Source organism: Brachyhypopomus gauderio, chromosome 8 (assembly GCF_052324685.1).
Source record: "Brachyhypopomus gauderio isolate BG-103 chromosome 8, BGAUD_0.2, whole genome shotgun sequence".
Lineage (NCBI taxonomy): Eukaryota > Metazoa > Chordata > Actinopteri > Gymnotiformes > Hypopomidae > Brachyhypopomus > Brachyhypopomus gauderio.
In genome coordinates, this window is record NC_135218.1 from 878,885 (window position 1) to 901,165 (window position 22,281).

The 22,281-nt window shown below is 39.1% G+C and overlaps 1 protein-coding gene across 1 annotated transcript in view; it reads left to right on the forward strand.

The window, feature by feature from the left end:
- The window catches only part of ppp1r16b (protein phosphatase 1, regulatory subunit 16B), a 143,078-nt gene extending 121,177 nt beyond the window's left edge, over window positions 1-21,901 (forward strand). Inside the window, exons 7-11 of the mRNA XM_077013718.1 lie at window positions 14,549-14,674; window positions 14,831-14,906; window positions 15,111-15,240; window positions 16,553-16,691; window positions 20,761-21,901. Coding sequence (XP_076869833.1) covers window positions 14,549-14,674; window positions 14,831-14,906; window positions 15,111-15,240; window positions 16,553-16,691; window positions 20,761-21,180 — 891 coding nt within the window. The 3' untranslated portion in view covers window positions 21,181-21,901. The remainder of the gene's footprint in view (window positions 1-14,548; window positions 14,675-14,830; window positions 14,907-15,110; window positions 15,241-16,552; window positions 16,692-20,760) is intronic.
- Window positions 21,902-22,281: the final 380 nt, after the last annotated feature.

Consider the following 22,281-nt stretch of genomic DNA (forward strand, 5'->3'; position numbering starts at 1 on the left):
TGATCTAGTAGAACTAGAATGTTCACTTGACCAGAATCAGCTGCCAGAAAGAGATCATTGAGTACCCTCAAAAGAGCAGTTTTGGTGCTGTGATTTGCTCTAAAGCCAGACTGAAACTGTTCAAACAGTTTGTTTGCACTCAGATGTTCCTTCAGTTGGACAGAAACAGTACGTTCAACTAATTTGCTGATGAAAGGGAGATTTGATATTGGTCGATAGTTATTAAAGTCATCAGGGGCAAGACCTGGCTTCTTCAAAACGGGTGTAATGACAGACAATTTTAAGCTGGGGGGAACAAAACCTGACGTAAGAGAAGTATTTATTATGTCCATGAAAAGATGAGAAAGTGATGACTGACAAGCTTTAACCAGGGCGATGGGCAGTGGGTCCAAGGTGCAGGTAGTTGCTCTAGAACCCATAATTAGTTTAGTTGTAAAGTCATTATCAACAGGATTGAAAGTGGATAGCGGATTTGCAACTGTTGCACTTGATTCTGGAAATTCTGATAATATGTCGTGTTTAAACTCAGAGTTTATCTTCTTTACCTTTTCATTAAAGAACAACATGAAATCATTGCAGAGGGCTGAAGAATATGTAAGGGGAAAACTGTTTGCAGGCTACAAAAGTTTGTTAATAGTGGAAAATAAGGCTCTTGGATTTCTTTGACAGCTGCTAATGTTCAAAGAATGAAAGTCTGCCTTAGCCTTATTTAGAGCAGTTTTGTATTTCAAAATGTGCTCTTTATATGCAACTGCGTGTACTGATAGCTTAGTCTTCCTACAAAGGCGCTCAAGTTGACGGCCTTTTGACTTCAGTAACCTGAGATCAGAAGTATACCAGGGGGCAGGGTGGCGAAAACACACAACCCGTTTTTTTATAGGGGCATGCAAGTCCAGTGTGTCAGCGACGATGCTATTATAATGGTTAACTAAATCTTCTGGTGATGATATGAACTGTGGAGCTAGGAATTGGTCTAGTGTGTTCATAAAATCAGAAGGACTGATATTTTTTATTTTTATGAAAGAAATAGTTCTTGAGCTTAACTTTCTTTTGGAGAATGGAGACAGTGACAAATCAAAAAGGATTGCATCATGATCAGAAATATGTAAATCCTTTACATGCAGATTGGAGGGACAGACACATGATGTGGTACAAACAAGGTCTAAAATATGTTGTGGCAGTCGCAACATGTTGAGTGAGATCGAAGCAATGTAAAAGATTAAGAAAGTCTGCAGAGTAAAAACATTTGACAGAGTCAATGTGAATGTTAAAATCACCCAGTATCAGCATTGAAGGAAAAAGGGTACTAAGTGAAACAAGTAACTCCGAGAACTCAGTTATAAAATTATTAACAGAATTCAGTTTAGGTGGACGATAAACCAGTAAGATCAGTAGAGGTTTTAACCCAACAACTTTTAAAGCAATACATTCAAATGATGTTGACTGCACAGATATTGAATGGACCCTGTATGCAGAACAATAGAACACAGCCAGTCCACCTCCACGTCCAGTGGTACGCGGTTTATCGATGTACTGAAACCCAGGAGGCGTGGTTTCATTCAGTGTCACTTATTCACCTGGCTGTTGCCAAGTTTGTTATTAGACAAAAGTCAATGTTATTGTCCTTGATGCCCTTGATATGTAAGCTGATTTGTTATTAAGGGAGCGCACATTAAATAGACTAAATTTTGTAGACATGTCCGAGTCCTGAATGAGAGATGAGTCTTGGAGTCTGGGTACTTTCAATAGTAGAGAATGGTCCACTAAGCAGTGTGTTTTCGAACGACAATGTCCCATGTTTAGAACATACGGAATAGATCCAGTGTTAGCGGTGTAATAGTTCAAGGTTGGTGTGTTGTGACGGAATCCACGATGTATATAGCGTGGGCGGCGTCTTATACCCAAGCTTACACAGTTCCGGTACACTGCAGAAGGTAGACTAGAGTATCTGCTGTTCAGTTGTAGAAGTTTGCAGGCAGTATAAGAGACGGTCATTGTGCATGACAGAAGAGCTTTAGGTTCACAGTTAAACCAGTGAGGAGCTACACGGCTGAACACCAGCAAGCACACTGCAATGATCACCACAAACAGCTCACTACAGCAGACACACCCTGATCAGCCACGTTAATAAACCACGTTAGCCTACAAGTCACAGCTGCTGCACGACATGATAAAGTAGTTGTATCCACTTATCAGGACGCACGGAGGAATTTAACACAACATGCAAGAGAGTGGAGACTTACTTACATGGAGTAGGTTAATGCCAGGCAGTTATGAAGCGAGAAAGCTCGTGTTAGACCTGAATCAGAGTATGTACAGCACAAGACGAGCAGGTGATCCAGGGCTCAGCACGCAGACACAGAATTGACACGACAGGTAGGAATAAAGTAATACTAAATGATAAAAATTGAACTAAAATATTACTAAAGAAGAATAAAAGTATGTTAAACAGAATAAGATAAAATAAGGCTAGACTCTGGAGCAAAGCGGCAGCCAAAACGCGCACAGCGTACTTGCAACCCGGAAGTGTGATCTCCTGTGAATTTTACATTGGTTTGCGATGAAATCAGCTTCTTCGATTTCTGACTCTCTGGAGTCTCTCTAAGGGGCAAGAATTTTGTATCCCATTTAATGCACCCATGAGTGTCCTGGATTGGTGCTCTCTGTTCTCGAGGGACTTTGTGTGTGTCCGACTGATCAGGAGGATGCTTTCATTTTCTTATTTTGGAGTCATAGTTCACTTTTCTTTTTCTACCCTATTTTGCAATTGCTTGACTAGAGTGATACCCTGGCCCAACCATTTCTCCCTCTTGTAAATATTCAGGATATTTTGCAACCATCTTTTTTGCAACTTCAATAGAGTTTCTTCTATTTATGCAAGAACTCCTTTCCATCATCTCACGTACCACAATCCGGACCATTTCCCTTCTCATTCTTGGCCTAGGTCATTTTCCACTCTCCAATGACTGCATCAGTTCCTCTGGGAAGGTGTCCCATGGTATCACAAAGGTATCAACCCAGTCTATAGGAGGGCTCTGGAAGCCATTGGAAAAGGTTGAGGATGAACATCTTGGTGAAATTGAGGTCTTGGTGGGACACCAACAGTAGAGCTACTGGTTTCAGGAGACTGGCCTGAATAATTTTTCAGGAAAGTGAATGTTTTTTTTTATTTTTATTTTTTTTAAATAAAAACTTTTTGCACTGGTGAGCATAACTTTTTTTCTTCGGTGCACCAGCACAAAAGTTAGGCGCACCCAAATTTTTCGACTGCATCACATTTTTACGCAGTTTTACTTTTTTTTTATTGCTGTTCATATCTACCATATCTATCTCCTGACCCAGATAGGCCCTAACACTGCCCGGATGAACCAATTGGTTTTGACTGAGTTACCCAAGCAAAGTCTTAACATCAAAAGTTCTTTTAGATCAATTTATATGGAATATACGTGAGTACAAAATAGCCAATGTACATACTCTCCAGTGCACTGGTGCTAGTTGCATAGAACTCTACCCCAAGTGGATCTCAGCAGCGTCCGAGCAAAAAGATCCCGTGCTGGGCGATGTCCTCCCTTTCATACTCTTTCTCTCTCCAAGTTTCTATTTCTCTCTAAGTTTTGATAACTCCCCCACCTTCGCTGCTCTCCATTGAAACCCACCTGTTCCTCTGTAATTGCTTACCTGCTTATCTAAACACTGCTTACCTTTCATCTTGTACTGAATGGGCTCATCCTGTTCTTCTCAAGGCCACTGTGGCCTCTTCACTTCTGCTCCTCCACAGTCTTTCAGGCATCTTGTTTATTTCTCCCACATAATATATCCGTTAACACTATTGTCTCTAAGAGGCTCTTACATGCTAAGCAGCAGGGGTGGAAAGTAACTAATAACATTTACTCACATTACTGTAATTGAATACTTTTTATGAGTAATTTGTAATTTTCTGAGTAGTTTTTGAAATATGTAATTTTTACTTTTACTTGAGTACATTTTGACCCAAGTAGTTTTACTTCACTACATTTGAACGCCCTCACATTACTGAATAAAAAAATATTGATGGTGAGAAATTAAATAAGGGCAGAAATTTAAACTTCTGAGTCCCAGAACTGAAGGCCAATTGCATGGCCTTGCCTTGCGCGCGCCCTTTCCATTGTCTCATAATCAGGTCATAATCTGGTGCACTTTTTTTCCAAAAGGATGAGATTGTTCTATCTTTAAATCTTCTATCTATCAGGTTCTGTGAGATCCTGTGGACATTTTATTGTGAAAAGTTGAATCCTGTGGGCACTGTATTTTGAATAGTTGGATCCTGTGTGCGTTTTAGATAGTGGAATCCTGTGCGCATTTTGTTTTATTTTGAGATGTGGGATCCTGTGGTCATTTTATATTTTATTTTGAGTTGTGGCAACCTGTGGGCATTTTATTGTGAATAGTGGGATCCGGTGGACACTGTATTTTGAATAGTTGGATCCTGCGAGCACTTACTTTTAAATTGTGGGATCCTATGAGCATTTTTTAATTTTTGATGTGGGATCCTGTGCATTTTAGTTTGATTTGTGGCATCTTGTGGGCACTTAATTTTATGTGCATTTTGTTTTTTGAATAATTTGTCATTTAAATTTCTTTATTCTTATCATAGTGTTGTCCGTTGGACAATAGGACTGAAAATTGTTTGCACTTTATGGTACAGGTTGTGACTGTCCTTGTGCTGTGAGGAAGTATGTTCCTGAGCCCAGTTGATCTTTTTGCAAGTGTGGATGTGCACTTAAATACACTTTGAAATCAATTAAAACAACTTGTGCTGAATTTGGTTCATGATTAATCCATGCATTAAATAACTGAAAGTAACTAACTTTTACTCAAATTACATTTTAAATGAAGTAATTTTGTACTTTTACTCGAGTAAATTTTGAGATGGGTAATTTTACTTTTACTCTGAGTAGATTTTAGGCAAAGTAATGATACTTTTACTCAATTACAATTTTTCAGTACTCTTTCCACCTCTGCTAAGCAGTTAATTAATACTAAAATGCTAGCAAAACATTAAGTTTCGCTTCACCTTTAAGTTTCTTTGTTCCTACAAATATTAGCCATCTGACACTCCAGAATTGGCCCTGATGGAGTCATGATTACTCAGAATCCGAAAGACTTTATTGTCATATATTGTACAAGTACAAGGCATGAAATATTGTTCCCTGGGGCCCAGTGTTAAAGCACCGGGATCCGCAGCCGCTACATCTAAGACCCGGTGCCAGCTCCACAGGGTGGGGGAGTAACATTGAGAGATAAACACTAGGAGACAAAAAATATGACCACAGATTATTCTCACAACAGGACAACAGTCTGTGTGCACGCAAAAAATCCCCATAGGACATACAAGCATTGATAACACAGACAGTCAAGCAGAGAGATGCGTGATTCATTTAGATAGGGAGGGGGGAGCCAGAGGCCTTTGTGTCAAAGTTCTTGTGTCAAAGTTCGTTGTGGAAGGCGAGAACCATCTCTGACAGTCTCTGTGTGGGGAAGGAGCAGGTAACCAATACGACGACCTTCTGGGAGAATTTTGTTTGGGCGACAATGCAGATTAATACTGCCCAACAGTCACAGTCTGCGTTCTGACAGCTCTACCCATTGCATTAATCATGTTGGGCAATTTTTGTGGGCGTTCCATAACTGACCCCACTCTTTTAATTTCCTGATACAGCAGGGCAGTGCCTAATTCGATCAGCAGAACCCCAGCGATTAAGGTTCCAAATAAGAGCACGTCCTCAACATCTTCCAGGGAGAGAGACGCAAGACACAAACTATGCCACATCCCTCATGAGTCAAACACATATCCAGATGAGAACGGTCCATCCGGACATGTGGGTTCTCCCGCACCATGACTCCTCATGGAAAAAAATGGTGTCAATTGCATTGAGAGACCACCTAATCAAATCCATTTTCTTTGTTCAAATTCGTACAGCAGTGTCAGGGTACTAAGATGAGACAGAGAAGCTGAGCAAAAACCTGGGAAGGGAGTGCAAGAGCAAGAGATATGTGCGACCGCCTCTCATTAAAGCCACTTGGCCACAATATCCGTAAAGAGGTCTTGGTGATTGCATTTGACTTGTACATTAAATGCAAAGAAGCATTTATGGCAGATACAGATAGGGCTCAAGAGGCTGGGAGTGTGTACAGAGATCAGAATGCACCAACAACTCCAGGAATGTTTGCAATTGCATGAATGTTTGCACTTGCATTTTTGGCTTCATGCAATGCATTCCTAGTCCTCGGAAATTATACATATGTTGGTACATGGCGAAGCAGTGCTTTAGTAACAGCATGCACACATTTTAGATACGGCAGCTTTACTTAGTACATGGGCATCACCAACACTGCAGGAACTCACCTGTAGCATAAAAAAGGGGAATATTTCTCCTGATTCCTCTAGTCAGCTCCTGCACTAGTACAAGGAGAGTCATGATCTCCTCCCTACGTAGCGGGTATCTGTCATGCAGCAGATTATCTGGATGAACTAGGGGGTTAATTTTAAATGCTGTGCTGCATTCAGACAAACTGGATAACTTTGTGGATTACATTCTTTTCTTAAATTATAACTTCTATTCAAAACCAGAATTCTTTGGAGAGCCACCATGTTCATCACAAACTTATAATTGGTAGCCTTATTCTACAGGGGTTGGACAATGAAACTGAAACACCTGGTTTTAGGCAACAATAATTTATTAGCATGGTGTAGGGCCTCCTTTTGCGGTCAATACAACATCAATTTGTCTTGGAAATGATATACAAGTCCTGCACAGTGGTCATGGATTTTAAGCCATTCTTCTTGCAGGATAGTGGCCAGGTCACTACATAATGCTGGTGGACGAAAACGTTTCCTGACTCCTCCAAAACACCCCAAAGTGGCTCAATAATATTTAGATCTTGGGACTGCTGTGTGTATTGTCATCCTGATACACGACACCGCCTTCAGGATACAATGTTTGAACCATTGGATGCACATGGTCCTCCAGAATGGTTCGGTAGTCCTTGGCAGTGACGCGCAAATGTAGCAGATGTCAACGAGCTTGGAACTCAATTACGGAAGAAGGCCACATCGAGTTGGAGATCTCAATTGCCTCACCGTTTATTTGTGCCTGTACAAGACATAAGGCGCAATTGACACACACAGACTTAGTTGTTCTCTCTTCCTCTCCCATACTTGTTCGCCGTCCGAGTGACGAAAACCCGGGAAAACACTCGATGGATAAAAAAATAAGACAATACAGATATACGGAACAATGAATGACCACAAGATAAACAGCAGAAAAAATAGGCGGGAGCGTAGATAAGCTAACAAAGCACGACGCTAAACAGCACAGTGACATTACAGATCGGCAATATCGATGCATATAGTTAATCTTACATTTTACATTTAATGATGAACAGCAGATAAAAACATACCTGTACAAGACATAAGGTGCAATTGACACACACAGACTTAGTTGTTCTCTCTTCCTCTCCTAACGAAAAGGAAAAGAAACATGAGGATCAAAAATTGTGCACAGAGTACCGCGTATGCAGTAAACTCAAAGAAAACCCCACTAACAAAGTTAACAATGGTTCGTTAGTGTTTTTGGCAACCAAGGTTTTACTGCGGTTTTAATACTAAAGTCCCCAAAGAACAACTCTGAAGAGAGAGAAATCGTCGTGCCTACCCATACAAGGTTCGCCGTCCGAGTGACGAAAACCCGGGAAAACACTCGATGGATAAGAATGGTGTTACATCAATTAGCGCCCTACGTGCAACCGATTAAGGGGAACCCCCCAAAAAAATAAACATGTCTATATATACATAAGCCTTTCCTCCCACAACCAGCTAATCTCAAGCGGCACATTTTTCACTAAGCTTTGGGGAGTTAATTTCAAAACATTTCCGATGTAATAACATACAAAAAAGAATAAAAATTAAATAAATCAAAAACGAAAGCATCATTGCCACACAAATATGGCAGCCCAAACCATCACTGATCCACCCCCATGCTTCACTCTGGTCAACAATCTGGGTGGTTCGCTTCTTTGGGGCTTCTCCACACCGTAACTCTCCCGGATGTGGGGAGAACAAGAAAGGTGGATTCACCAGAGAACAATACATGATCCACATTGTCCACAGCCCAAGATTTGCGCTCCTTGCACCATTGATGTTGACCCTGTGGAGCTCCTGACGGACAGTTTTGGTGGAAACGAGAGTTGAGGTGCACATTTTATTCTGCTGTGATTTGGGCAGCCGTGGTTTTATGTTTTTTGGATAAAATATGGGTTAGCACCCAAAAATCCCTTTCAGACAGCTTCCTCTTGCGTCCACAGTTAATCTTGTTGAATGTGGTTTGTCCTTCTTGGTGATATTCTGACATTACCCTGGATACTGTGACTCTTGATACATCAGAAAGACCTGCTATCTTGGTCACAGATGCACCAGCAAGACATTCACCAAAAATGTGTCCTCTTTTGAACTCTGATATTTCACCCATATTGTTGTGTGAATTGCAATATTTTGAGCAAAAATGTGCTCTTACCCTGCTAATTGAAACTTCACACTCTACTCTTACTGGTGCAATGTGCAATTAATGAAGATTGACCACCAGGCTGGTCCATTTTAGCCATGAAACCTCCCACACTAAAATGACAGGTGTTTCATTGTCCAACCCCTGTAGATTACTTATAGGTGCTATGGGTTAATCGGTCAATTTGATTGGTGAAGTGAAAACAAGCTTAATAGGCCCACTTGTAGTCATTTATTTGCAAAGAATACCTTAATTGTCAAAGTTTGAAATGCTATCAACTCCACCATGATGATTTAATTCAACATTGGGAACATACCAACTAATGCTAAATAATTCAAGGTAGTACATTTGATTTTATTGATGCTTAATGTGGTATATGCGATGTAATTACAAGAAAATACTAATTATACACATGCTAATGTTGTAATGCTGTGCTTGGAATGTGTGTTTTTAAATGGAATTGAGTTAACTCTATAAGTAAGGTAATAAAGACAAAATAAAAATGACTTATGAATTCAAACATACAAAAGAAAAATAGCAATACTGCTCAGAAAAGATTTCAGACATCCCTGGAATAGACACAATATGAATTATGTGTTTTATTCTTCAAAGGTTTGATACCTGAACTAAAGCAATTCATGAAAACTTTCTTCTTCGTGTATCTTCACATGAGAAGTTCTAGGTTATTTGCTGATGGGTATACCTCAAAGGGTTTGAACTGTCTGAGCAGTCAACAGGTCTAGATGCAAAAAAGAAAAAAAAATATTCCTAATTCATCACTAAAAAAGACTGCTATGTTATTTCATTTTGGTGTCTAAGAATAATATTCCACAGAACATATATGTACATAAGTGATGAAACAATTTCAAATTATCTGCTGGTACTTGAAGCATTCTTGTAGGTCACACATAGTAAAATGTTATTTCATAGAAGCAGGCCAGTTGACATACATGCCATGGGGCATAAAGTCATTAGAAGAAATTAGTTAGTCTTATTGAACGAGACAAAATATTGTAATGAAACTGTAGCAAAAACCACAAATTTACTGTGACATGGCAGGGAAATTCTCAATTCTCCCTGTCTCTGCTGTATTTTTGCACCTGTGCTGCTCTTGTGTTTCAGTCAGGGATTAAGAGTTAGGTCTCTTCACAGCAAACGTATTGGGTCTTAAACTATATGGTGCTACAACGTTAGCATTTGAGGTTTACTTACCCTCATGTCTGGGCTCACCAGAGTCAAACCCAGCTGTCCCTTCTCTCTTTTAAAAACCTTTTCATATAATCTTTCACCTCTATGATCAGGGCTCTCAAGTTTTGGATTCATGTCAGTGTGAGAGTTGTTGACGGGGGAGTGGCGAACGTAAGTTGTTGAGCGGGGTGGGGGTTTGTATATTGCGATCAGTGATGGCTGTTACCTTGAGAAAGTAATCTGATTACTGATTACTCCTTTTAAAAGTAACTTAGTTACGTTACATATTACTTGATTTTAAAAGTAACTACGTTAGATTACAAGTTACTTTAGTAGTTACATTCAGCAGCAAAATAAATTTTTCCAATACTCACTTTATTGGAAGTGCATTTTTAACAGTAACAATGTATTGAAGCAGGTTCGGTAACCGAGGCAGAAACTGCTTAATCCAAAAATCCCGAGGAGGGAAACTTTATTGATAACGCAACCCTGGTGCTCGCAGTCGCCGCCCCCCAGTGTCACTTCAAGGGCAAGACTCGCTGTGAGGAGTAGTAGTCGCTACAGTATCTCCTGACATTACGTTTGTGTAGCTGCGCGGTATTATTTGTAAATTTATTTGTAAACGTAATACAAGCGAACTGGGGTGGGTTTCCCGAAACGTTCGTAGCGCCAAGTACTTCGTAACCTCGTATGAAACGTACGAGGTTAAGAAGTACTTAGCGCTACGAACGTTTCGGGAAACCCACCCCAGTTCAGTCAGACAGCTTGTGAAACGAAATACCATTACAATTTCAAGCATTTTAAAATAGGCGACGTTAGTCAAAATTCCAGCACTTTTCAAACGTGGAACACAAAGCAACATTAAAATTGGTCAGGTAAATGTTCCTTCCCCTGTTTTTGAGGGGTGTTTCTTTACACTACCACATATCGTTACGGGAGGACACTGCACAGAATGACGTGTAAAAACGCGCTCGCGCTCTCACAGGGTCGCGCGCAGCGTGCGGAGTCGAGCGCTACGGTCAGACGCAAAAGTAGAACTGAGCCAAGAAGAAAGCAAAAATATATATTTTACTAGGGAAAATATAAATAGTAACGCACAGTTATTTGGATAAGAAACTTTAATCTGATTACTGGACTGGAAATAGCGCGTTATATTACTCGTTACCGAAAAAAGTGGTAAGATTAGAGTTACTGACATCACTGATTGCGATCGATCGCCAGTGGAGGGCGACATAGATATGGATCGGAGGTAAATAAACTAGATTTTTTTTTCTCGCCGTGTGAAATCGGAAGTGTGGCGTGTGAGCGTGTGAAGACGGTCAAATGCGTGTGTCACACGCTCATTGCGTGAGACTTGAGAGCCCTGTCTATGATCTTCCTGTCTTTTCCTTTTGTCCTTTCTTTTTTGTACTTCAGATTTGTTCTGACTGGCCACACATATCTGTCATCTAGCTCAGATTTACGTAGTATCAGAAATGTAAAATTCCCACTGTTGTCCATGGGCCAGCTACAGTCAGTGCAGGATCAAACAATTTTTCTGTGGATCACTGAGGTGTATGCACTAATAATGTTTAGTTATTGAGCTGATTTTAAGTGGAAAATGTCATTCTAATGAAACATTCCAAGATTATATAAAATAATAGAATTAAAATATAAAATAAATTAATAGGGCTCTAACCCTAATAGGGCTCAATCGTTCTTTCTTACGATTGTAAAGCTGCTTTGTGACAACATGTATTGTAAAAAGAGCTATATAAATACATTTGACTTTTGACTTTGACCCTGAGGTCAGGGACAGGGGCGGACTGGGGAGAAAAAGTGGCCCAGGAGTTCCTGACAGACTGGCCCTGTGACGGGCAGGGTGAATAAAAATAAATGGAAGCGATCACGGCGAGTCTCAGGGAAAAAGGATGGTTTAATATGTAAAGTGCACAAACCAAAACCCGTGAACTGATCCGAATTAAGGATATAATAACCAGCGGTCAACTGGTACAAAGACAAGACATATATAGATGAACAAACGACCATGATCGCGGGCTCCGCCCACCTGAGGGACGAACACAACACCACACCCACAGGACAAGCTGCCGCTGTAGACGGGGGCGACCAGTAGAGGGGCGCTGTACCGTGACAGGCCCACTACATTTTATATATATATATATATATATATATATATATATATATATATATATATATATATATATATATATATATATATATGTGTGTGTGTGTGTGTGTGTGTGTGTGTGTGTGTATAGGCCTGTGTTGAAAAAATCAATTTTCCGATTCAGAATCGATTCGCATATAATGATCTGATAATCGATTCGTATATCCAAAGATCGATTTTTTTTAGTGAACTTTTACCCCCGCCTCGTCACTGAATTCACGCCGGCGCGCTCGGTCTAACTAACTGTAAAACAACATGGCGTCGGACAGTGCCGGTAACGACGATAGTCAAATTGGAAATCTAAAAACAGAAGGACAATTTATCCAGTGACAGTGACTATTTACAGTTAGTCCGTGTCACTGACAGTTTACCCAGTGTTTTTACAGTTTAAAGTTTTAAATGTTCTTGTAACGGGCGCAAGGCAATGGACGAGACCGAATCCTTTGCACTTTCCAAAACGTTACGTTTATTACATTTACCACAGACAGCGCACATAAAACACGTTTACATAGAACATGTATGACTCAAACAACGACGAGCACAGGACGCTGCGCGAACGCACATTAAATAGACAAACCACACAAACCCCACGTGATGACGAGACGAGCCACAGGTGAGACGGATTATCACGAGACACACCCGCACCCACGGAGATCCACAGACGATTAGACGCAGATGACGTAAACACAGGCCCAAAGGGAGGGGTCGGGGACCGTAACGTGACAGTTCTGTTCTTATATTCTCACTCTAAAGAAAAATACACGTTTACATTTTATACTTTCAGTTTATTAAGTGTGAGCACTTTTAAAATAAAAATGCATTTGGTAGCAACAGCTTTTGGGTGAATTCTTAATTATTTCAATCATAATAATAATGCACTGGTTAGTGTCCCAGTAGGAGTCCACTGTTGCAGATATAGACACCTCAAATATGTCCTCTGTTTATTGTCCTGGATTACCTTTCTTGAAGGTAGATTTATGATTACCCTTTTCACCAGTCTTCCAGCCATCAGTAACTACCAACTACCAGTAACTATTTGCTGATTAATATCGATATAATACTAGTTTTAACATGTTGCTTCTGTACACAGTCAGGAAACAGCTCAAATACATTTTTAATAACACTAAACCCCAAATTGGATCGAATCGATTAAATCGGATTAAATCGAAATAAATCGATTCTTAATCTTCAGAATCGGATCGATTCTTGGGATTTGATTCAATACCCAGCCCTAATATATATATATATATATATATATATATATATATATATATATATATATATATATATATATATATATATATATACTGCATATGAATCTATACATGGCACGTAGTGTATATGACAGCTTTTATTGTCATATGGACAATATTACTTCCAGCAATGATATGATTACAAAGCCACATAGTGGCATAACAAAATAACTAACAAAATTAACAACTTGACCCTGACAAAATATACAGGGGAAAAACAACTGGAAAACTACTGAAACCTACATTGTTCATTCAGTGAGTAACCTCTACAGCTTTTCTTTTTTTCTCTCTCAGCTTTTCAGCGCCACCTTTACATTTTCGTAGTTTGTTTAGACCCTGGCTTAGACTGCCCCATCTTTACGGCAATACGGACTTATTTTTTCACGTTTCAGTAGTGTGAACCGTGTGGCGGATGGATCACATGAGGAGTTAGACCCTCAGCAGTGTCAGTGTGCAACTGGCGTCTCTCTCTTGACTTGTCACTCTTGGGATACAAACAGGGAGATATCATTAATGTGTCATTAGTATGGACAAGGCTTTTCCAGTTGGTGACTCCTTGTATTAATAAGTGACGCAGCTGCTGTATGTTTTTATAGTCTGGCCCGGATTTTCTGGGACAAGTTGTTTTTTGTCCGCTGCATACCGTCAGCCCGCATCAGCTGGCCCAGTCCGCGGCCCGGTCCAACTCGTTCATGTGTTTACAGGATCAGTCCGCGCGCTTAGCAGGTTAGTCTGACTGGAACGGGGGAGGTAATAGACACCGTTAAACAGCAGCATGACTACAGGCCGGGGCCGCAGTGCGCGGCAACGGCTCCTCCATGGGCTGAGTTAACCTGCATATTGTGCCACAATACATGTTTAGATTCAGCTGAAAATACACTAATTTTGGTTAGATTGTTGTGATTATTTGCAATATATAGGTCTAATATGAGAATTTCTATTGGATTTCTATGGAGTTCTGGCATTCCACTGAGTGATGTTGAAGCAGCAGCTTTACTATGCCAGATGTGATGCTGACGAAAAGGCAGAGAGATCACAGTGCTAATGAGCAGTGTGCCCAGAGGAAGAAGTTGTAGTCATTGTAGTTTCACTCACTTTCTATTAAACCAAAAAAATATGCATTTGGAGGTAGTTTTACTTAAAATTAGGGTTTAGAATATTAATACTATAAAAGAAAACACTAGCTAGATATTTTACATTTTAGTTAATTTGATGGTCAAATTACAAAATGGATTGCAGTTGTTATAAATGAAAATGTTTTATGAAATGTATTTAGATGTTGCAGATTTTTATTATCAATGTATTTTTCTCTTTCCAGTTGTCAGATGTTGAATATGAAAGTCCAGTAAGTTATTTTTTGTTAACAATTTTTTTTTGTTTTTTTATTTTAATTTTTTAAGCTGCATATTGCAGCAGCTAATGGTTACATGGAGGCATTGGAGCTGCTACTGGAGGGAGGAGCGCTGATGGACTTAAGAGACTCTGACGGGTGGCAGCCGTTACACGCCGCAGCTTGCTGGGGACAAGTACTCAACAACTCAAACCACCATTCAAATTATTCTCTTACCCAAACTATTCTCTTACCCATAATAATAAAACATTCTTTAAAAGTTAAAATGTTCTTAAAGTGTCCCAACCCACACACTCACTCTTTCTTTGTGCATTTTTTTCCTTGTCTGTAGATGCACGTAGCAGAGCTGTTGGTGTCTCATGGATCCAATCTAAATGCCAAAACCTACATGGATGAAACACCTATAGGTATGAAGAGGAGTGTTTCTCCTGTTTCTCCTGTCCTGCAGTTTACTGATCTACTGATCTACTTTTGTCATTTTCCTCACACATTTGCTCATATAGATAAATATTAATATGAAATATATGAATTCATATAGATATTTGATATTCATATTAAAAGGCACTAAAGAGAGAAATGCTTACATTTGTGTATGTTAAATGTATCAATAGACCTTTGTGAAGATGAAGACTTCAGGAATCATCTTCTGGACTTGAAGCACAAACATGACATTATCATGAAATCACAGCTGAAGCACAAGACCTCGCTTTGTCGTCGCACAAGTAGTGCAGGCAGCCGCGGGTACATTTTGATTGATATCTAGTACACCCCTGCTTAGGTGCACTGTAATTGCTCTTTGTGTTGCATCTTGGCCAAAATCACATTACCAACATTATTAAAGAAAGGAAGAGATATGGTGAGGGGGAAAAGCAAGGAAGATATTGTGATCCTCTTGTAAAGTTTTTTTTTAAACTAGATTATGCATTAATATTTCCTGCATAAATATTTCCTAGAGAATTGCTCATTTTGCAAGCTTATGTTACCTAGCTAGCATGAACTGATGACGCAAAAACAAAACCACATAATTCCCATGTCTTTTATGTATCAAAGGAATTACTTCACTCGTACATATGGGACAGAAGTGAGAGGAAAAAAACAGAGAAACAGTAAAAGCAGATGCAAGTAGAATCATGCATCACACAAAAATGTGTCAGATAAAGATATTACTGGAAGATCCTTAAAAAGAAGAATTAATGATTTTGTTCCCAGTGGCACAACATTTTTAATACTAATGGGCATTGCAACAATGACATATTTCTTTGCATTGCCAGTTGTGGCAGCAATGAAATAATGCTATTCGGTTTGAAGTCTCATGCCTACAAACGATTCATTGCCATGTTGATGGTATAAAAGCACTGCCTCTCATGTGATGCTGCTTAATTATTACATTGACCATTGCTCATCATTAATCCCAAAGCAATAACTTTGGATGACAAAGAACTTTGTCAACTTATGGATAAAGCCTGTATGACACAGCCACATCTTTCCTTTCCATATTTTTAGTCATGCGTTTTTATGAATGGTAAAAAATGATTTGAAAAAACATTGCAGTAAGGAATTTGAGAATGTTGAGAAATTTCATTTGTTTTTTTTAAATGATGCACAGCTCAGAGCCACTAGTATCCCTAACTAGTGTCCCCTAGTTATTTTTAGTTTATGTTTAACATTTAAGCTATGTGATCACACACACAAAAGAGTTAAATGTTGCTAATAATGCATATTAGGACCCATTTTTTGCAAGGATCTAGCAAAACCATGATCATAGATTTGATTTGCAGTGCGCAGACATTTTGATGAAGACAGCAGTGTCTATGGATTGAGTCATATTGCACTTGGGCAATTGAACCCTCTTTTCAAGAAATCTACAGTTTTGGTTTTGATTCATATAGAAAAATGTTTTCAGTAAAAAGCCTAAGTTCTTTGTTAAATTGACATTTATTATTAGAACTTGATGAGATCCAGTTAAATCCAAAGGTTTTTAAACACTTTCTGTGTACATGTGTGATTTTTATTCTATGTGCATGCATGTGTGTGTATGTGCACACATGTATAGGAAGGTGGTGAGGAGGGCTAGTCTGTCAGACAGACACAACTTGTACCGGAAAGAGTATGAAACAGAAGCTATTGTATGGCGAGGTGGACGAGAAGAAGAGGAGAGAGAGAAGGAGTCTGATCAGGAAAACAGCAACATGGTGAGTTGTTTGGCTCTTTGCTTTCTGAGTTGTTTCTTTGAGATGTTTTGATATTTTTTTGGGGGGGGGGGAATCTTTTTTTTGGAGTCACGGCCATAGAATAGAAAAGAAAGGAAACAAACAAATCTCCAGTTGAAAAGTGATGAAATGAAAATGAACATAAGTTCACTTACAAATGATAGAAGATGCAACTGTAATGACTGACAAACAAATATGATAGTCACACCCCACCTGTGACACAAAAACATAACAGACGTGGAACACAGAATAAAAACACAAACAAAAAGTGCTGAGCTGACCACTGGCAAGACATGAGGGCTCACTGAGCCATTGCTTTCAACCCAAGTCATTATCACAACTAGATTGAATGCATGACATGGCTGGATGACAGCATCAACATTTCAGATTACCAGAAAACTCAAGTAAATCAAATAAATGACACTTTTCAATCTGGTTTCAGAGCTCTCCACAGCACTGAAACAGCCCTAGTTAAGGTAGTAAATGACTTGAGTCCTTTTTCTGCTAAATTTAAGCACCACTTTTGACACCGTTGATCATGAAATACTTCTTGATCGACTACAGAGCTGGGTAGGCCTTAGTAGCTTAGTCTTAGACTGGTTTAGATCATACCTAACTGGGCGTGATTACTATGTAACATTAGGTACCTCTTCCTCCACATGTCAAAAAATAACTTGTGGCGTCCCCCAAGGATCAATTCTTGGGCTGTTACTATTCAACCTATATATGCTTCCGTTACCACATATCATTAATAAACATGGTATTAGTTATCATCAGTATGCAGATGACTCTCAACTTTATATTTCATTAGAACCTTAAACCCTAAAATCAATTTGCTCACTGTTTGACTGCATAGATGATATACAGACATGGATGTCTGACAATTTTCTGCAGTTAAATAAACAGAAGACATAGGTTCTTGTTCTTGGCAGTGATTCACAAAGGAATGATGTCCAGACTTATTTAAATCAAATGAATCTGAATGCCAGACAATGTGTTAAGAACCTGGGCGTCACCTTTGATAATGAGCTCAGCTTCAAATCACACATCATGACTACATGCAAGACAGCTTACTTTCACCTTCGAAACATCGCTAAGGTCCAAGATATGCTCTCTCCTGCTGAGAGTGAAAAACTTGTCCATGCTTTTATCACATCAAGGCTAGATTATTGTAATGCTGTTCTATCTGCTCTTCCAAAGAGCTCTATTTTGCACCTACAGAGAGTTCAGAATGCGGCTGCAAGGGTTCTGACCCGCAGGAGAAAGAGAGATCATATTACACCTGCACTCCACTCACTGCACTGGTTACCTGTCAGCTTTAAAATAGATTTTAAGGTTCTAGTCATGGTTTTTAAATGTCTTCATGGTCTTGCCCCTCTTTACCTCAGTGAAATTATGGTTAGATATGTTCCAGTCAGGTCTCTCAGGTCTTCAAACAGTAATCTACTGGTGATTCCTCAAAGCTGATTAAAGATTGGAGAGGGTGCTTTTGGAATTCTCTTCCTGAAGAGCTCAGAGGCATTTCTTCCCTGCATAGTTTCAAGAACAGTCTCAAAACATTCCTGTTTAGATCTGCTTTTAGTTAAGAAACTCAATCTTATTTACTTTATTACATTATGTTGTCTATTATTTTATAATGTGTCACCTTATTTCATTATTTTGTGTTTGTTTCCTTTTTATATTTACTTTTTTACTTTTTATGTTATTTTAATATTTTTATCTTTAATTTCTTTTAACATTTTCTTTTTGTCTTATCTCCTTTTAATGTTTCTTTTTATTTATACTGTAACCCACTTTGAGTTGCATGTATGTATGAAAGATGCTATACAAATAAAGATTATTATTATTATTATTATTAATAATAATAATAATAATATTTCCTCCAAATGCACAAAAGTGATATAAGGAGTCTGCAAAACTTCATCCTGTGACCACTATTATTTACATTATATATGCTATCGTTGGGCACAGATGACACTTTAAATATTAGCCAAACCCCCAACTATGGAATAACCTTCCAGAATGCGTCCAGGACTGACACAGTCTCAATCTTTAAGTCTAGGTTGAAAATGTACTTATTTAGTAGGGGTGACCTGCAATAGTCGCTGATGCAACTATAGTCGAATATACCCCCTAGTCGACTATGAACGTCATAGTCGAATGTACCATTCTAACTGCATGGGGGTGCCCAAGGATGTTGCTAAGCATTAGTTGTTACATGTAATGTCTTTGTTTTCGTTATATAAAGCATTTTGTCAAATTTCTGTTAATAAATATTTTTAAATGATGTGTGCGCATTAACAATAGGCATCTTCCTTACTACACATTAATAAATCACACCCTGCAGTTGCACAATCCAAATGAGCGGAGCTGAACACGCATCAAACAAAGTAAAGTGCAAGTTATGTCATCAACGTATTTCATTTCGCATGACAACAACCAATATGGCATACCATTTAAAACGCGTAAGGCGTTTCGGTCATTTTTGCCGTTTGTCGTTTCGGTCGTGTCATCTCGTTGCGGTGTGTCTCGGCGAGTAGACCTATAAACATTTTTTGTTATTGTTTGCTTTTTAAACCCCATTACTTGAACCTTTTTTTTGCTGTTGTGTGGCAATTTTTTTATATTTTCAGGCAGGCATATTTTATTTAAAATATTTTTGACAATTTGCACAGTGCTTATCTGAGAGTTCGATATACGCACTGCGCACTGACGGTAAATTAGTCGACTAAAGGGAATATCTGACGATTCAGATTCAACTATGAAAATCCTTGGTTGAATATACCTCTATTGTTTAGTTTAGCATTTGGTAATTAATGTGCCCCCTTAGATAAAGGAGTTCATCCAGGAGTTCATGGGTTTTATGGTAAACTGGGGTGCATGTGCTATCATCCTGTCACTGCACTTAAGTTTGTTGCATAAAAAATTAATAAAGTATCCAAAATATAGTTGGTAAGAATGTAAGGGAGCTTATTTTTCAAATGGACCTGTTCAGGTTATATAATATACTTGACCAACTTTATAAAGTTCCTTGCTATAAACAATAGCCTGCTTTGTCAGAGGTTTATCATAAACATGGCTGACAACTGGGGGCAGGACCAGGCATGATGCTGTCAAATGGTGAGACTTTCGGTAAAGGTCTTTTTACAGTTGAGCAAACGTAATGAAAATTAAATGAACATTTGTTAGAAATCATTTCACTTCTGCTGACTAAAAACAAATCTGAAATTAACCACAGCATTTTGGTTAATTTCCAACAAAAAAAATCAGACTTTAATATCTACAAGTGTCCAGCATGCAACACCTTGAATGAACTTGTTCAACAATTAAGTCCAAAAATGTATCAGAGAGCACTTTTATAATTATGCCCACATCATCAGGAAAACTAAGTGTTCATAGTTTTATATAATAATGAATGTATCTGTTTTTCTTAGTGCTAGGAGATTGATTAGTTTCTTGACCCTTAACCCAACTCCAAAAAATCTAACGTTTCAGACAGTGATGCTTGCAGTTTTCTTCCACAAAAACTCTTGTTGCTTTTCTGTTGCATCTGAATCAGTCTAAATGTAAATGTGCCATATTTGTCAATTGTGATTTTCAACCCAATTGAAATTTGTCCTCCGCATTTACCCATCTGTGCAGTGATACCACACACACACACACACACACACACACACACACACACACACACACACCCCTAGTAATCCCTAGTGATTAATCTAGGGAGCTGTGGTGGCCCAGAGTAGTGGGCAGCCCTAGACCGGCGCACAGTTGGGGTTAGGTGCCTTGCTCAAGGGCACCTCAATCATGACGTCAGGCCTGGGAATCAAACTCATGACCCTTTAGTCACAAGACCGGTTCCCTATCCACCAGACCATGACCATTTGGTTATTTAGCCAAAGCATTATTATTGTTATATATTGTTGCTGCTATATGCATTGCTCACTATTCTCGTTCACTATTCCTATTCATTCTGAAATGTATTATCTTTTATTATGTTGGCCTTTCTCTGCTGTTATATCTTCTCATTTACCATCTTTTGTTTTTGTAGGTGAAGACTGTGAACTGGCACAAGGCATCTAATATCTTAAAAGATGGGGCACAACAGACTGACACTGTCTCAGCCACAACCTACTTTACAGCTTCACCCACTTCTAATGGTAACTCCTTGACCTCTGAGTCCAGTTTGACTACCTCTAAGGACTCTTGGCCAAGGGATCGTGCACAGACACTCTCTGAACTCAAGAAGCAGCGAGCTGCAGCCAAGCTGCTTAATCATCCCATTTTTAATGGTCACATTAGCAATGGATCCATTGCAGCAAAAAAGACTCAGGACAGCATGCCAGTTGTTTCCTCCAATGGCAACACAGTTTATTTCACTCTTGCTAGTGGAGACCCCCCTCTCCTCAAACTCAAGCAACCAGTGGAGGAGGAAGAGACCAACAGTCATGGATGTTGCTGCATCTCATAGGTGGGCCATATCATCATGGAGTAGTGTACTGAATGGACACTGTAGAACAGCTGAAATGAATTAAGAGCTGAACCAACCCCCAGCTGATAAGACATGTAGGTCTTAAAATTATGTAAATGGCACAGACTACTAAAAAATAAGAATATAAGACCACACAAAATATTTGATTTATTAAAAACTGTACTGCACTTTCTGTAGCAAAGTTTATCCACAAGCATGCTGCCATTCATATATATATATATATATATATATATATATATATAACAGGGGTGGCCAACCCGCGGCTCGCGAGCCGCATGCGGCTCTTTGCCTGGTTTCATGCGGCTCCCCAGCCGGTCCGCGGGCTCACCTGCACAAACGGGGCGACACACTGCTACATTTTCGTGGTGCGCGGTTAGTTTACAAGCCTAGCGAGCCGCTAATACTTTTAAAACTGGCGTAGTGGAAAACACGCATTTGACTGTCTTCACAGCTAATAATTTACACTCGCCACACCCCCCCCCCCCCCCCCCCCCCCCCCCCGCCGCTCAACAGATTACACTCGCCCATGTACGATGTGGCTCTTTGCCGTAACACAGTAAGAAAAGTGGCTCTTGGTCTATGACGGGTTGGCCACCCCTGATATATAATATCCTTAAAATTACATACAAATGTGCTACACTGTGATGCACATTTGTATATAATTCTAAGCAATAAAAAATACATAAATTTTATATATATATAAAAGTTTTATATATATGTTATATATATATATATATATATATATATATATCAGTAGCGAACCGTGACCATTATATCTGGGCCCACTCCCCCGAAAAAAAATTGTTTCCTCTCCTAATTAACTGCAATAAAAAATAATAATAAATTGAGATGACAATACAGATTTAAAACCGCAATAAACAATAATATCTGTACTAGATAACTTCTTAAGCTAAATATGATTCCAACAAAATAAGGTTCACAGCTCCGTGTTCCTCGGAAGTGGAATATGTAAACAATGCGCATGAGGACATCAAAGGACTGAATCGAAACTAGCTAGTGGTGGTACGCTAATGACAGCTAGCGTCGCCACAGCGGGCAGAAATTATCATACAGTTAAGC